The sequence below is a fragment of the Ambystoma mexicanum genome, chromosome 11 (genome assembly GCF_040938575.1).
Source record: "Ambystoma mexicanum isolate Mex_15411 chromosome 11, UKY_AmexF1_1, whole genome shotgun sequence".
Taxonomy (NCBI): Eukaryota; Metazoa; Chordata; class Amphibia; order Caudata; family Ambystomatidae; genus Ambystoma; species Ambystoma mexicanum.
In genome coordinates, this window is record NC_090934.1 from 913,300,503 (window position 1) to 913,318,477 (window position 17,975).

At 44.7% G+C, this 17,975-nt stretch overlaps 1 protein-coding gene across 1 annotated transcript in view; it reads right to left on the reverse strand.

Moving 5' to 3' along the window:
- LOC138503906 (mucin-5B-like) overlaps positions 1 to 17,975 on the reverse strand; it is a 447,355-nt gene that overhangs the window by 337,309 nt on the left and 92,071 nt on the right. Inside the window, exon 6 of the mRNA XM_069623991.1 lies at positions 7,084 to 7,294. Coding sequence (XP_069480092.1) covers positions 7,084 to 7,294 — 211 coding nt within the window. The remainder of the gene's footprint in view (positions 1 to 7,083; positions 7,295 to 17,975) is intronic.

Consider the following 17,975-nt stretch of genomic DNA (forward strand, 5'->3'; position numbering starts at 1 on the left):
ACCGCAAAAGGATCGGTGGCAGGGCCTTCTCTATTGCAGCTGCCACACTCTGGAACAACATTCCATTGCTACCCAGAGGCACTTCTAACCATCTTCGGTTTAGGAAAGCTCTTAAAACCACTTTATTCTAGCTCCTCTTTCTCCATTGGTCTTTCTCTTTAGCAGGCAGCTCCCCTCTCTAGCGCCATGAGGCCCTCGGGTGACTGTGCGCTCTATAAGTTTAAGTAACATAACAACATAACATAACACAAGATTGCCATAATATGATCTTCACCTGCCTTCAAATGAGTCCAGGACTTATCAGTGCAAACAGTAACTATGTGAACTGCCCAGAAAATGATGGTACGCTGAGTAATAGCCTATAAATATATTGGCCTTCTGCCTGCAAAGAATTCTGAGACTTTTCTACAGAAATAATGTGTAAGGAGTGGCCATACAATGAAAACACATTTTGCTTTAGCCACTGAATGCACTTTGTTGATAAAGCGAGGTCTAAGATTTTCCAGTCGCAAAATTATTGCAACATATTTTATGTATAACTTCACAAGCAAATAATTGGTGAATTCCCGAAAAGATGGCAGAGTGAAGTACAGCCATTGAATATCCTGAATTGTATAACTTTTCTAAACAACCACCAGGTATGTAGACTGGGATAAAAAATATGGTTTGCTGAGCTACAGCCCCAAAAAATACTGTCCATCTGCTGCCAGAGGAACGTGTTTCTGGACGTGCTGCAAAAGACAACGCAATCAGTTATGTTATGATATGTTATGTTATTTCAACTTATAAAGCGCAGGGTCGCCCAAAGGTATCATGGCGCTGGAGAGGAAGACTTCTAGGTCAGAGAGAAGCTAGTGAAGGAGCCAGGGACTAGAAAAGATTAGTTAAGTTTTGTCTCTTCCCTAAAAATATTCTTAAGACTTTTCACTCACAAACATAGTTTGAAGACTGGTTATTCAGAACTTTGCAAGCAACAATATTTTGTCCTAGCCACAAAAGAGGACACACTCCATTAGAGACAATTAATTCACTCAATGGCCTTAAAAAGTGTTGGGCGAAAATAACTCCTAAGGCCATGTTACAAGTTTGCAAGTAGTGGTGAAAACATAAAAAAAAAGAAAAAGGATTGCCTTTTTTTGCCACTTTTGACATTTCCAGAGTTTGGTGGAAATGAGAGGAAATACCTCAAGCAGATGAATGGGGGATTTTACTTTAGAATAATAGAGGTTATTGCTGGAAGAAGTTCCTACAATCCCCAATAAATTCCTATCAGGGACCATAACAGAGATGGAATTTGGAGGATCTACCTCCAATACCCATGGCATTATCAGTAAATATGATTTGGGTTTTTGCACACCAAATACCGCCATTTGCATACTGTGGCCCTAAGAGGATTTATTGACAGATTAGCAAACAGAACGTTTTTGGTCTTGCCACAATGAATGGAATTACCATCACTAAATGTAATCCTCCAAACAATTTTGGGATGCTCTTCTCCTCAATCTGACAAGTGTGACTCATCCGTAGATGTTGTCACTTATCCCCAGGGGGGAACCCCTTCCCATGAGGTCAGGGAGGTTAGGTCGTTACCTGTTAGTTCCCCTGGGGATAGTGCACAAAGAGAGGATCTCGTTGGGAGAGACTTCCCCTCTGAGGATAAGGAAGAACACCAATGTCACCTGTCGCCACTGCAACCCCATCCTAGTGCCCTCAAGGCCTCTGACTCTTTCCCATGTTGCCCCCTTACCTAAAGCTTACATATGCTACTGCAGGGATATAGTTGAAAAACCTACGGAGATGAAGGAGAAGACCGTCAACATCAGGAGTACTTGGGTGTCAAGTACTGAGATGGCGAAGATGCACAGAGGCATGATGCACGCCAACCCAAAGCAGCGGTCTAGCCTTCTGCGTAGGCCTGGACATGGAGGTAGCTTTAAAAGCGATGAAGGACTGGAGATGTTGGCAAGCAGACAGGAAGATCCAAAGCCAACCAGCACGAAGGAAGGTTGAGCCCGGGAGATCAGAAAGACACTCAGAGAAGGCAGTGTAGCCAAAAGCATTGTGCTTCCCAACCCAGGAGATAGGCGGCGTGATTCTTTGCCACGGTGGTGTTGACAAGGTCCGAGGTATGACTGGAAGCTGTGGGGATGGTGGAACGGCCTTAAGGAGGTAGACCGAGCAGTCAAAATAACAGCAAACACACCATCAAGCAGGAGACCGGGAGAAGCCAATGGAGGGCAAAAGTTGGAGACACCAGGAACGTGTGACACCTGGTGGAAGAAGAGAAGAGCCCCGGAAGAACCGGCTGAGTTTTCCCAAGTCAAACAAGGTACAGGGAACGGAGCAAAAAACTGGTGGGGCCATGAAGGTGTGGAAAGGGAACATCTCACACCAGACTCGGAAGAGAGATAAGACTGTTCTTCCTCGTGGTTGTACTTGGCAGGTTAGGTAACTAAGGGCCTCATTACACGGACGGCTATTAGCACCTTGGTCCATGCCGGTAAAATACCGGCACCACCTTGGTGGAAAGGGGAATTACCGCCCTATTCCAAGGTTGGTGGGGCGGTAATTCCCCCTTCCCCCATTGCCCTTCCCCATTCCCATTTTTGCCCCATAGGGCATAATGGGAATGGGGAAGGTGGTAATTACGGCACCGCAAATTGCGGTACCGTAATTAGCTCCCGGGTCCCTTTGCGGGTTGGTTTTTAACGCCTGCAAAAAGCAGGCGTTAAATTCTCCAACCCGCAAAGGGACCTCGTAGTAAGGCGGTAAGGTTTTACCAGTACCGGTAAAATACCGGTACCGGTAAACCCTTACCGCCGTCCGTGTAATGAGGCCCTAAGACTGCCAAATTGAAGAAGGCAAAAGAAAGCAAGAAAGAAAGACCCTCTTCTTCGTGACAGTATAATGCAGGCTAGTGAACCAAGTCTGTCCAGCAAACTGAATAGAGAAAACATGGGTCTGGGACCTGTACCCAAAACAGATTGAACTCTCAAGCCATCTTCCTCGTCGCAGTACCTGGCAGGAGAGAGGAGCAAGTCTTCCCAAGTTTAGAGATGGGGAAGCCTGGGGCTGGACCTTTAAAGTGAGAGAAAGGCTAGGGAAAGGGAGTCATTCTCACTGGTTGTGTTGAACTGTGAAACCAAAGTGAGAGAAAGGCCAGGGGACCGGAGTCCTTCCCTCTGGTTGTGTGGAACTGTGGAATCAAGATACCAGGAGAAGGGAGTCATTCTCCTGGTAACCAAAGCTGCAAAGACATTTCTTATGCCGAGTGTTAAAAGATAGGCAGTGTGCCTGTAGATAAGCCTGGGGAAGGAAGTTGTTCCCCCAGGTTAAAGAAAGGCCACAGTCAAAAAAGGGAGTCATTCTCTTGACAATTGAGAAAGCTGACAACAGAGCCATCAGCCAAGGGAAGGGAGTCATTCAACCTGGTGTTGTGTGTGAAACTGTGCAAGCCAGATACCAAACCAAGAGCCCAAGGGAAGGGAATCATTGCCCCTGGTTTGGAACTTTCAACCAGAACTGTGCAACCCATTCCAGGAGAAGGGAGTCATTCATTTGGACCAAGAACATTGGTGCAGCGTTTAGAATGGTTTTAAGTGTAGGGGACAGAGATGGGGACTTTTGACGCAGGACAGTGGAGTCTTTCATTCATGGGAACATTCTGACCACCCTGTTGGTATTTGAGTTGAGGCAGGGAAACCCCACTTGTAAATAGGGAGAGTTGTAATTCCCCTTTATTTTCTGTAAAATAGGTGTCACTGTAGCAATCACTGGGCCTCATTACACGGAAGGCGGTAATGGTTAACGGCCACCGTTATACCGTCTATATGAAGGCTTTCACATCATTGTTACACTGGGCCTCATTATGGGTCCAGTGGTAACCCTGCTGGTGCTACTGGGAAGTCAGGTGCCAGTAATTTAGTTAATCCCCATTCCCATCGAGTCCAATAGGACTCGATGGGAGTGGGGACACAGAAACACTGGCAGCATTTCTTAACGGTGCTGGTGCATCCGTGACAGCTTTGTCTACCATGACCGCTGTGCCCGGCAGGGTCAGAACTGTCCGGCATAGTGGCTCTGGCAGGCAAACCCATAGTTTGCTGGTCCGGAAAAAAGGGTGCCGGTGAGCTTATCTGCACCCTTATTTCCGGACTGGCAAACTCGGCATGAGGCCTACTGTCTTTTCTGTAAAAATGGAAGCACGATGATAGGTATTATTGTAAAATGCTATTCTGTATTGAAGGTTTTTGGCAGTATTATTTACATTGCTTTGTTCTCACCTGCTTTGTATAAATGGACATGGTTACCAGACATTTGATCGAAAAAAATTGGTCGACTGGACAATTGGTCGAACCAATTTCATCGAAAACCAAATGGTCGAATTTTTTATTTTTTTATTTTTACCCCTTTTTTTTGGGGGGGGGGTCCCCCTCCCAACCCCCTTTTTTTTCTAAAAAAACCTTTTTTTCCCTAAACTACAACCTTAAAAATATATATATAAATAAATAAAAAATTCGACCATTTGGTTTTCGACGAAATTACGTCGACCAAATGTCCTGTCAACCAATTGTTTTCGATGAAATGTCCGGACACCCTTGACATGTATTACTGCGTACCAGTTGGATAACTTCTCTACTTGCAACACCGTCACAGTTTCATTTAACATTTGCAATGATGGAAACTGATACCATAACTGTCTTTTTTTACAAGAATTCTAAACTTAGTAGCAATAGCAGTAACAGAGTATTTTACAAGCAATTGGTAGCATTTATTTAAGCACACAGCATTTGAAGGTTTCATTTGTATTTTTAGCTTGAAAAAGCTTGCAGCATGTGAAATGTGTTCATTTTGTTCAAGCACCCCATAACACTCCTTTAAACAAATACAATCACTAAACATCCCTCAACTCGGTGCTCAAGAGAAAATATTCTTCAGCCGTATACAGATATAGATATTGGGATCTCCTTGGAAAGAGGGTACAGTAAACCCTCTTAGCCAACGGTGGGCCTATCAGGGAAAAATCCAGACACAGTACTCCCCCTGAGGTGGATGGTTGCATTTTACAGGGGCCACAATTCCTGTCCCCTCCCCTTTGTGCCTAGATGTTTTTGTGCAGACCACTAATCATTCAATGACTCAAAGAGTTTCTTACCCATCTTCTCTTAGGTTTTTCAGAAAACATGTGTTCGAGAAGATGGAACAGAATGTGGAGAAGAGGCCGGAATGACCCAGTAACTACACACATGATTGGCTGTAGGGAGAGAAAACACCTCAAGTGTCCACAAGCCTGCAGATACACCACCAAAAACCGCAATTGGAAGAGAGAGAACCCACTTCCCTACTGGGCAATAGCACAGAGGTCCAGAGGAGATTTACCACCAGACCCCACATAATGGGGTCTTGAAACACAAACATGAACATTGTCCTTCCCAAGCCACCAGATTCACTAGGCACCAAGCCTGCACAGAGAAAGTGGGTGGTGCTTAGCCCCTAACTCATGGCTTTTTGTTACCTCCATGCGTTGGGTGAGGAAGACAGGGCCAGATTGGTAAGGGAGGGTATCTAATCCTGGAAAGGAAAGGGGGATATAAGCACGGAGCAGGAATGAGGAACTGTGGGTTTTTTGAGTGAGATCAGAGGTGGTGGATGAACTAGAGACCAGCAGGAGGATGGAAGGAGTGCAGAGTGTAGAGGCAATTAGTTGAACAGGTGAGGTATTGGCTAAGGAGTGAAAGTGGCTCTGCAATGTGAGTGTGCATGATTGTGAGGCGAGTGAGTAGATAAGATAGAGCAAGGAGTGATTGTGAAGGAAATGTCCCAGAGTGAAAAGAAGGGTGCTTGATTAGTGGTTTGGTAGGAGCGAGAGTGGGTCGGACAAAGGATTTGTGGTTTGGAGGGAGGAGTGGTAGTGTGGAGGAGGGAGTAAAGCTGAGAATGAGGTGGTATCAATAGTGGAAGGAGGCTTAGCATCAAAGGGTGGAGGCTATACCTATCAGGAGTGAGAGCGTCAAAGGGTTAGAAGAGTTGTAGTAGAAGTGAGGGGAAGTGGACAAAAGGAAAGAGAGGTGTGAGAGTGAACAAGTTAGAAGACGCCTGAATCGAATAGCACATTTGTATGGCCCATCCCAAATACCATTAGATCACTTACAGCTGGATATAGTAGGGACAGTTAACAAGTCCCTGCATTTAGAAAATCATCTCTAGCACTTGACATTATTTAAACACCAGGGGTCAACATTTTGTAGCACCAGCTAGGTGGGTTGGGAATGAATGTCATAACCAAATGAGAGAGAGAGAGAGAGAGAGAGGAGTAGATGGAACTAGGCCCCACAATAAGACAGATAAATAAAAGTTGAACTACCCCTGTGATTTGGAGTAATTTGTGTGTCATCTGTGAAGATATATAAATATATGTGTACTTTCTAAACCAATCACTCTTGGGGAGGGTAAAGTACATAAAATGTCTGTTAATCATTTCTCAAATTAAATCAGTTGTCGCTCTGAAAATGGGGCAATAGACAAAGGAAGGAAGACAGTTGAATTGAATCTCTTCTAGTTCAATGGAGTCAGTTAATCTGGAGCCAAGTCATATGATATGGTAATAATAACGCGCCTATACCCAGTGCTTGTTTGAAAGCATACAGTGGGAATGTGGCTGGTTGAGGCTGAGATGTGCTGTAGAGCCAGTCTACTAGATCTGTGACACAAAGCAACAGAGCCAAGTCAATAAGTGTTATAGGCAGTGGCCACGTGGGATCATGGGTAATGTGCTTCAAATGTTCGGTCAAACTGGGTGCATGGTCTTTCAATAAGCAAGGGAAATTTGATCACTCTGGTTTTGACAGAATGGACTGCTGAGTTTTCCTTTATGAATAGCACACTTCTTTTCAAGGGAGGACTTCAAGCGTATTCTTTGTCACATCGCATATTTACAATTGCTAACACTACCACTTTTCAGAAAATTGGCTAACATTCACTTTGGAAGAAAGTATACTTTCCTACAGTAAACACCCAGAATGTGTGCCGAACCAGCCCTCCGTGCCTTGGGTGTTTCCCCAAATCAGATTTAAAATGACTCACAGCAGAGGTCTGCCTGTCTCCAGTCGCCGGGATTGCCCCCAGCGAGTACACAGTTCCTGGAATACAAGTTCAGTGTGCCACAGGCACAGCTCAGAGGTGAACTGCTGGCACAGGTGCAAACGTCATTGGTGCAGGCCGTCACATAATTGTTGGCTGGCAGCACAGTTGTGCAGTTTCCAAAGCTGGAGATCGTAGCCTCGCACTGCGTACGCTGCAGAGAAACCAAAATGTAAGGTCATCAAGGCAACAGTCTCAAATACTTGCTTCCATACTCACAATGGAGGCAGGAATGAATAGTGGTACATTAGTTTACCAATAAAATCCGAGTTTTAGCTGAATTAAACATGTGGCTACCAATGTGTATGAATCTGGAGCCAATATACTCCAAGTGACTACCCAGAAGACATAACATTGCAAATATGTTGTATTACATCATTATTAATAGTAGTAGTACTAGAACTAATACTACTAACAAAATTAAATAATAACTACTATTTAAGCAAATTCAACCAACATTAACATTATTTCAGTTTCTCGAGTGTGTATTGTACATCTAGCCCAACTTGAAAAGGAGTCAAACGAGAATGAGAAGTCCTCTAGTGACAATGGTGAAAGTGCTATATTAATAAATAAAATACAAAAAAAACAAATGTGCAAGGTACAAAAAAAAAACAAATGAGGTATGAGGTCACCTAATCCTGTGGACCTCATGGCCCTCTAATGCCCAGCATTCCCTTACGCCACAAGAACTTTTGCATACTGATATCACTTATTGAATCGGTTAAGTGCCCAATTTACCTCATTAGCATTGCATTATCTAATGTATCCCACCCTACCTCCCTCCAAAACATATATTCCTTGATGGCATGATGGGTACTTTGAGAAATTATTTTACTGCTGGTCCTACTGGCAAAACAAAAATGGTAATGTCCTTGGTCTGTCAGACTGTAATAGACATTAGGAGACACACTCATGTATCACCAGGGGCAAGTAAACATAGCCAATGGCGTAATTTTAGGGGGGTAAAAGGGGTGTTTGTCCCCCCAACTTTCATGGCACACCATTTTGTCCCCATTCATTTGGCTACGGCACCTTTTCTTCAGATGTCATGTCCCCCCAACTTTTTCAGCAAAGTTATTCCCCTGAACATAGGCCCACAGGCCCAAGTCATGACACGTATATAATGACCCCATTATATAGCGATGCATTAATTGCAGTGTGCCCAATTATATATGAAAACACTGACACTTGAACCCATTTGGCACACATTTAGTATCTTTATGGATATTATACATGTGCTGCTAAGGTTTACATGTTAGCGAGTGATAAGACATACGGAGCCTGGCTCACACTTATAGGGAGGACCATTTTAAAACATGTAACACGTGTTCCTCATTACATTTAAAACCGTCTAGCTTTTGTCTAATCCATTATCATTTGCAATCGGAAGTCTCAGCCATAACTCTCACCGAAAATGTGTTTTTGGAGAAAATGTGTAATAATAGTTAACTGTAATTCAGGTTCTGTTATAGGTTAAGGTGATAACTTTAATACACACAAACAAATCTGTTCAGAACATTCATTTGAAGGAACATAATGGTTCTAACCAAGACATGGGTCCTGCCACCCTCAGCTTTCACAAGCCATAATCTAATCCATGATGTCACAGGTAACCTTGGTAATGTAGCATCGTTTATGGCAACTTCACAGGCAACATCAAGAACATCAGTGATGGGATCAAACATTAAGGCATGACACTTATAATTCAACCTATTATGTCTGTAACAAAAATAAAGATTTCAATAAAAAAATGTCCTCTAAGAGACTTAAATTGTGTTTCAAATTGCCCACAAGGCAAAGGGAAGGGAACAAGGGAACAGAAGGACAATGGAATGTGATGACAGTGATGAGCAAAATGCAAAAGCGGTTTTACTAGGCCTTGTGAAGATTCGGTGCATGCAACTGCATGTTGTATCTCTGTATATATATGCATAACAAAAGAGGACAGAGCAATGCTGGCTTCCAAGGCTGGCACTAAACCAATAACAGCCTTCGTCCCTCTAGTACATCAGCCACTCTAATCCTAATAACCTTGTGTCTTTACAACATGAAAGTATGATTTAACGTGTTTAAACTTTGCAGGCCATCTGCCCTAACCTTTACCATCTGGGGTGGTCAAGGGCTACCTTTTGGTTTGTTAAACTGACAGTAAGTAGTCTCATATATGAAGATACAATGATTTTGTAAACTGTTCTTTCTTTTGTATGTTGTATACTTTGCTGGTCTGGTGCACTACCCAAATGTCTTCTTTGCAGAGGGGACTGTTTTCAGAACAAAGTTAAAAAAGGTACTAGCGTGTCTCATCCTGGTAAATGCTCATTCAATACAGAGTACCTCTGGTGTGTAAGAATACCATGGTTGTAAACGGACAGTGGGCCTCATTACGACCCTGGCGGAAGACCATGGTGCCAATAGCACCATTGTCCATGCCGGTAAGTTACTGACTCCACCATGGAGAAAGGGGGAATTACCACCCCTTTACAAGGTTGGTGGGGCGGTAATTCCCCCTTCCTCCATGGCCCTTCCCCATTCCCATTTTTGCCCCATAGGGCTCAATGGGAATGGGGAAGGTGCTAAGTACAGTGCCGCAAATTGCGGCACCGTAATTAGCACCAAGGTCACTTTGCGGGTCCCTACTGTGGGATGTTTTTACCCATGCATCCAAGCCCTACCATAAAACTGTGCATTACTGGCATTGAAAACATCATGATGGCCAGAACTCCCAAGGGAGTGCACAGGGAAAACATGAAGAATAGGCTGCCACCCATTTTTGCCTATGTTGTGAGCACAGGAGGGCACTGCCTAAAACCACCATTGGGCTACACACACAGTAGCCGGAAACCATTGGGAATGGCAATGCCGATTGCCAAAAGCAACTCAGAACTGTGGGGAATTCATTTTCTTAATGTCAAAAATGGATGCAGTACTGGTGCTCACCACTATCAGAAAGCCGGCGTTTTAAAACCACCAGACGTTTGTGTAAAACTGAACAAATGAACCCAAACCCTTGCTAAGAGGTGGATACAATGTAAAACTATATTCTGAAATGACTTCAAGAAAGTAATTATTTAATGTATATATAAAGAATAGCTGGGGATGTCAGCAGCTTAAGTGAATTTGGGTTTAAAGCCACTAAAATCGAAATGTTTAGAATAAATGAGTGACCTACTTGTGAGTGTCACATAGGTTGCAATTGTTTAAATATCATAGTTTTGAACTTAGAATCAGCATTCTAGCTGCATGTGCAAAAATTGTAAGTTGGATTTGAATGTAGAAAACTGGGAACTTAAGTGACATTTAGCTGAATTCTGCCTGACAACTACCCCCGGCAGGAGAAACCTGATCAGCCACTCTTCCCAGGCCTAGCTGCATCCTGCTGCCCCTGCCAAAAGGAGATGATATCTATCTGATTGAATTAGGGGAGTGGTACCTGCAGACTGCAGGAAGTTGAACAAAGCCCTGTCCTGGACTCAGGCAAATGTTATATTGGGGGGGTCGTAAAATGGCTTCCTCTTGGGAGAAACTGGAAGGAGCAGTGCCTGTGAGAAGCAAGCTGAGCTTGGGGGAAGTGGATAAACCTGAAATTCCACCATGTGCTTTGGAAAACCACACCCCTTTGGGGCCAGAGCATGATTTTAAAAAGATGGATAATTCATAGTGCAGACTTGTAAAAATTATATAAATATCATCAGCAATCTTGTGATTTTCTGTGCACATTTTAAGAGGTGTTAGGACCCTGTGGTATGTTCTTGGGGATAACAGCGGAAAAAAAGGTTGTTACTCCAAATGTATGCATGTTAAAAATCTGACACTTTATCATCTGAAACCCATATCCCTGGTGCACATCTGTGTAAAATCTGGAAAGGTTTAGAGGTCGTTATCTGTTTGAAAAGGGGAGAATTCTGTCATAAGTGGACACGACATCGTACAAAGACAGGGATCGGATGGTTTGGTGCTACAGAAAATATTTTAACTGGACCTATAATATTAGAAAAATGGTACGTAGATAAATTTGTATTTGGGTCAGAAATAGATTTGTGTGCAATGTGACATGGGGAGGTTCCTCTGACCATAAAACCTACAACATCACTCTGACACTCAATTTCTTTCCCCCAATCATGGGAGAGAGGAAAGCTTGGCCAATGATAAGTGAGAGGGGCAGGCTTAGCTAGGCCCAGGCACACACCCACTTTCTAAACACATAAAAAGAGCCACCGGAACCCAGGTAGAGACATTCACTTTCCACTTTCTTGCGGGACGCTTTGCCTGGAGACTTCAGACTTCACATCCAGAGATCCAGACTTCAAATCCATCAATCTCCAGAGACCATAAATTAACTCCAGAATTTGTAGCAGAGAGGCCTGAATCCACAAGCTGAATCCTCTTCAGCAGGCCTCAAAACCAACCAAACTATTCAACAGCCGGGCGAGCCGTTTCAATTCTTTGCCAAGAACTTTTGCAAGAACCTGTAGCAGTATCCAGAAAGCAGACCTGTTTGAATTTTTGCCAAAAACTTTTGCCAGAACCAGAGACCCAGAAGGCAGAATTATCCAGAGAGATCAGACCCAGACCAGATCGCTGTGCAGTGCTGAGAGCTGACCCAGATCACTATGCGTGGAACCAGTACCAGAGAACCACAGCCAATCTTGAACCGATCCGTGACAAAGTCGCATTCCTGTCCAAAATCTAGTGTGAGTACCCAGCTAGCACTGTGCCAAAACCAATCTTCTTAGTTTAAAATAATCTAATCCAAACTATTTTAGCCTATTAGAACGGCCTCCTAAAATCGTGTCATTCTGTCATTTTTAAAACTGAAAACTGTCATCTGCCATTCTGAGCTTTAAAATTTCAAATCCGAAATACTACCTTTACTAAATTTACCGTATCTCCGGAACCGTTTGTGCTAGGAGCGAGTTTTAACCGTCATCTTAAAGCTAAGATTGTAGGCTTTCCAACGAGCCTAGAAGATACTCCTTATAATGCCTCCGTAAATTCGCTCGACGCATGTGACTAAATTTGCCGCGATTTGACATTTTGCTAAATTTCAGCCACGTGTAAAAATATTTGTCCTTGCTTTCCTTGCTGAAATTCGTGTGCAACCTGACAGTCATTTATAGAGCATTGCTAAAGTGATCCTGAATTCATTTAAGTATCTCTCACTCACCCTGAACCCCCTATAGGGAATTAAAAGCCTTTTTAGCATATTTTTCACTTAATTGCAACCACATCAAAGTTTCTTGCCTGTGTTTAAAACTCCTACCTGTTTTACTCTAAGCTTGCTAGGGGGGAACTGAATTATATTTGATTGCATTCCTGAGAACTGTGTGTTTTCCTTCCATCTCTTTACGTTTCATAAAAGGGGGTGGGGGTGAATTGTCAAAGAAAAGTGATTACATTGTCTTTTGTTGAAGTCATATCAAGTTTATTTTCTGTACTGCATTTCATTCATCATTGCATTGTCTTTGAAGCCATAAAAGCATTCTCAGCTACTTTATCCTCTCTATATCAACTTCGAAGCCATTAAAAAGAGTGTACCCCTATAACCTTATCCATTGTTGATCAACATCATATTCTTAAGTGTGCCATCCAATATTACTTTATCATAAAAGTGTGATATATATATCTATTGTTTAATTTTCAAATAAACCTTTTAATTTGCAAAACAAACCTACTTCTTGGCTCAGTGGTGCCAGGGGGATTCTAAGAGAGGGGTGTTATATAAGGGTTGTCATCCAGAGTAAACAAACTGGACATAAAAATATATCAATAAGGGTTTCCCTCAGAATCCCAGACTAGGCATTGACTTAGCTGTAGTGTTGAATTGAATCCACTTACACTACTTTAACGGCTGGTAAAACCAGCCTGGGTGTGATTTATGTGGCTGTGAAAGCTGTGTCTCCCCTTTCTCTTTTCTTCCCTCCACACTCTCCTCACCTGAGTCCTCAGAGTCACCTGTGTTCTGTAGATTTCGCCGGCTCAGGTAATCCCGTTCTTTTTTAGGTAGCACTTGCCTGTCTCGGTGAGAAGCCACAGTGACCGCTGACTGGACAGCCGTCCTGGGACCCCTTGACCGGGAACAGGCCGGACAAAAAGGGAAAAACCCACAAGTGGGAAAAAACCCTTAGGAAGTTCTGGTAAAGAGGTGTGGAACGATCGAACTGGAAGCTGATGCGTGATCCACCGGTTAGAAACTCAGGAGGGATATCCAATGCTCCAAAGAATGGTGGAAGGAACCAGGCCAAGGATAAGTTGGGAGCGGTGAGAGAAAGAGAAAAGACAGAAGAGAAAACTGATGGACAGAGAAAAAAGGAAAACTGGAGAGCCGCGAGAGAAAAGAGCGGCAAAGCGAAAGGATAAAAATAACACGCCCGCCGCCGGAGCGGCGAGTCTAGAAAGAGAAAAAACGAAGAAGAGCCGAAGGATCGGCAAGTACAAAATGCTGCAAAAAAGCAAAAAACTGCCGCTGTAATCAAACAGCAGAAATAGGTAAGAAGAAAAGAACTCCTATACCAAAAATGAGGAGTGAGCAAGCAAAGGAGACCCGCTGCAAGTCGAGGCTAGCAGAGGGCAACGCTGGAGAGCGCAAAAACCAGAGCCGCTGGAGTGAGAGCCAGCAACGGTTGAAACGCAGCGACTGTCGGGCTTGGATGACAGATAAACTGCCGGCAGTGCTGTGATTGGTGGTGGTACTAGATACAAAGAAAGGACTAAATAGCTCTACCTGCCGGAGAGCCTCCAACGTGGAAGGAGCCGCCACCCGCGGTAGCGGTTGCGGATGACAGTATGACCCCCTCCCCACCTAACCGCCCCAGGCTTCCCCGGATAGCGGCGGTGAAAAGTAGCCAATAACCTTGGTGCATGAACCTGAGAAGCCGGTTCCCATGAGTCCTCCGACTCCGGGTATCCCTTCCAGGACAGAAGGTACTCAAGACGTCCACGATAATACCTGGAATCTCGGATCTTAGATACCTCATATTCCTCAGGCTCCGAGGACTGTGCTAGTATAGATCTGGGGATGGTTCTCTGGTGAAGATCGGGATGGTAAGGTTTGAGAAGAGAGGAATGAAAGACCGGGTGAATGCGGTGAAGAGAGGAAGGAAGCCGAAGGCGGAAAGCTACAGGATTCACTTTAGAGAGAATAGTGAAAGGTCCCAGAAAACGAGGAGACAGTTTAGAAGGCCTTGTCCATCTAGGTAGAAACTTGGTGGATAACCACACCTGATCCCCTGGCTTCCAAACCGGACATTCTTTCCGATGTTGATCGGCACTGGATTTCGTCCGTCTTCTGCTAATCTCTAAACTCCGCATAGCAGAGGTTTGGGCCTCCTTGATATTTCCTAATACCTCTTCCACCGTAGGGGAGTTAGTATAACTGGGAACTTCCGGAAATACGGCACGAGGGTGAACCCCGTATGTGCAGTAGAAAGGAGAGAGTTCTGTCGAGGAATGTCTAGTATTGTTGTATGAGAATTCCGCTGTGGGAAGCAGCGATACCCAGTTGTCCTGATGTTGAGAAATATAACACCTTAAGTATTGTTCCAGCGTTGCATTAAGGCGTTCCGTCTGACCATTGGTCTCTGGGTGAAAACCTGAAGACAGAGCTCTTTCAATGCCCAAACGGTGGCAGAAGGCGGTCCAAAACTTTGGGATATACTGACTTCCCCGATCCGAGATTATCTTATCGGGAAGACCATGTAGCTTGAATATATCTCGAGAGAAAACCTCCGCCATCTTAGCAGCAGTGGGCAGACCCGGAAGGGGAGAAAAATGAGCCAACTTTGAAAAAGCGTCTACTGTGACCATGATGCAGGTACAGGATTCCGAAACCGGCAAATCAACTATGAAATCGGTCGATATAAGACCCCAAGGGCGCGTTGGAAGTTCGACCTGAGTGAGCAGACCCAATGGTTTTCCTAGGCGGTACTTGGCTCTGGCACAAATTGGACAAGTGTTGACATACTCGTATGTCTCCTTTCTAGCATTTGGCCAAAGAAATGTTCTAGAGAGAAGTTCCAAAGTACTCTCAGGCCCTCTATGGCCGGCCGAGCGAGAGTCGTGACTCCACTTTAGAATTCTTGAACGAAGAGGACCCGTGGGGATGTACAATTTCTGTTTGTAGTATAACCAGTCACCTCTTTGTTGAAAAGGAGAGGTGTTAGGTAGGGGTAGTGGAAGTTTTTCCTGAGTGAGGGCAGTCTTCACTTCTTTGAGGAAAGAACCAACAAAGGCCAGAATTTGGTTGCGTTTGAACATGGATTCCCTCTTTACTTCCAGGTGTTCCTTGGTAGAGTCTTTGCGGGATAAGGCATCCGCCAGACTGTTCTGGGATCCCGGGATATACGAGACTTGGAATTCAAACTGTGCGAAGTGATGTGCCCACCTGGCCTGTCTGGAATTTGAACATTCCAATTCTTGTAATACCTTGAGGTTCTTATGATCGGTCCTAATCAGAAAAGGATGTCTGGCTCCTAGCAGGAGATGGCGCCACTCTTCGCAGGCTAGTTTCATGGCCAGAAGTTCTTTCTCCAGTACCGAATAGTTGAGCTGGCTGGGAGAAAGGGTCTTTGACATGTAGGCTACGGGGTGTTCCGCTCCTTGGATAAGCTGGAGAAGCACCGCTCCTACAGCTACCGCAGACGCGTCCGTTTCCAGAACAAAAGGTTTTGATTGATCTGGATGCTGAAGAATGGGAGCAGTACAGAACAATCTTTTGAGAAAATTGAAGCTTTTCTCTGCTTCCTCAGACCAAAAAAAAGGAATAGCCTCCTTCTTGAGTAAGCGCGTAATCGGGTATACTACCTCTGAAAAGTCTGAAATGAATCTGCGGTAGTAGTTGGCTAATCCTAGGAATCTCTGGACTTCTCGGACTGAAGTAGGAGCTGGCCAATCCAGAATCGCATCCACCTTGGTTTGGTCCATGGCCACCCCTTCCTCTGAAAGAATGAATCCGAGATAGTGAACTGAGGATACTGCAAATTTACACTTCCCGCTCTTGACTAGCAACTGATTTTTCTGAAGGCGAGACAGTACTTGTGTGACATGTTGAACGTGTTCCTCCTGGGTAGGGGAGAAAACCAGAATGTCATCGAGGTAGATGATGACTGAGACTGACAGCAGATCAGAGAATAGCCTGTCCATGAACCTTTGGAATATAGCCGGTGCATTCACTAGGCCGAACGGCATTACTCTGTACTCAAACAAACCGAATGGAGTTCGAAAAGCCGTCTTCCATTCGTCCCCCTCAGTGATGCGAAGCAAATGATAAGCATTTCGGAGATCCAATTTTGTAAAAATTCGAGCCCCTTGTACTGCCTCAATTATGTCGGTTATGAGTGGCATGGGATACCGGTCACGGATTGTAACCTTATTGAGGCCCCGGTAATCGATACAGGGTCGAAGATCAGTCGAGTCTTTTTTCTTAATGAAGAACAGGGAGGCGCCTGCAGGCGACTTTGAAGGTCTAATAAGACCGTTCTCCAAGTTGGTATCTAGATAGACTCTTAATGCCTTCTTCTCGGCCTGAGAGAGAGAGAACATGCGCCCAAATGGTACCAGTGCATTAGGTTCGAGATCGATTGCACAGTCTTCTGGTCTATGGGGAGGTAGCTGAGCGTGAAGGTTCTCTTGGAATACCCCGAAATATCTTGCACAGAAACTAGGAAGCGCGTGAATACCTATATGATCCTTGGAGAGAACTCTGATAGACTGTTGATCCGCCCTGGTATCTGGAGGAAAACAGTGTACCGAACAGTACGTAGAGCAAAAGCTTAGTCGATTTTCCGTCCAGTCGATATACGGATTATGCCTGCGTAGCCAGGGAATGCCTAAGATTATGGGGAAATGTGCGGCTCTAATGATGTCGAACTGCAGGTTTTCTGTGTGTTGGTTGATGACCATGGAGAGTTATGAGTGATTAATCCGGACGACAAAGGTGTACCGTCCACTCCTTCTACCTTCTGACCCACCTTCCGTACCATCCGTGTGAGCCCCATCTTGTCTGCCCACAGAGTGTCCACGAAGTTTCCGGCCGCTCCACAATCCAATAAGGCTAATGTTTCTACCAGTCTTCCATTCAAATTCAAGGTAACAGATAGTACCATCAGTCTGGAATCCTCTTGGGATTCTGACGCCGATACCGAAAGTGTGACATAGGGACGCTGAAAAAGATCTGAATACCCCCGGCTGCCCGTCCCTATTGGCGCCGAGGGTAATCGTTTCCCACCTTCTTCTCCGGTACTTCAGAGCAATCCTTCAGTACATGTTGATCGGAACCACAATAGGCGCACAACCCATTTTCTCTTCTTCGCCTTCTCTCCGCTGACGATAGAGGTGCTCTGGTAGCTCCGATCTGCATCGGTTCTTCGCTTTGAGTAGAGGTGAATCGTCCAGAAGGAGAGTGTGAAGGAGGGTTCATGAGATTTCCTGGTCCTCTTTGTTTCCTGCGTTCTGTCCTTCTCTCTTGGAGACGGTATTCAATGTGGAGCGCGGCAGCAAGTAAGTCTGGAAATGTGGGAGAGCGTGGAGATCTGGCTAACTCATCTTTGATCTCCTCTCTCAACCCTCTTCGGAATACAGCGTATTGTGCTTGTTCGGACCATCCTGCTCCTGCCGCCAGTGTCTTAAAAGAGGAAATATATGACAGCACATCCAGTGCACCCTGTCGTGCATCCAGCAGGTCCTCACCTGCAGTAAAAGATAGTTCAGGTCGCTCGAAAGTCTGTTTCAGTAGGTTCTGGAAACCTGAGCAATCCTGTAGAATGGCATTGCTGCTCGTAACTAGCGGAGTAGCCCAGGCTAAAGCATTCCCTGTCATATTGGAGATCATGAAACCT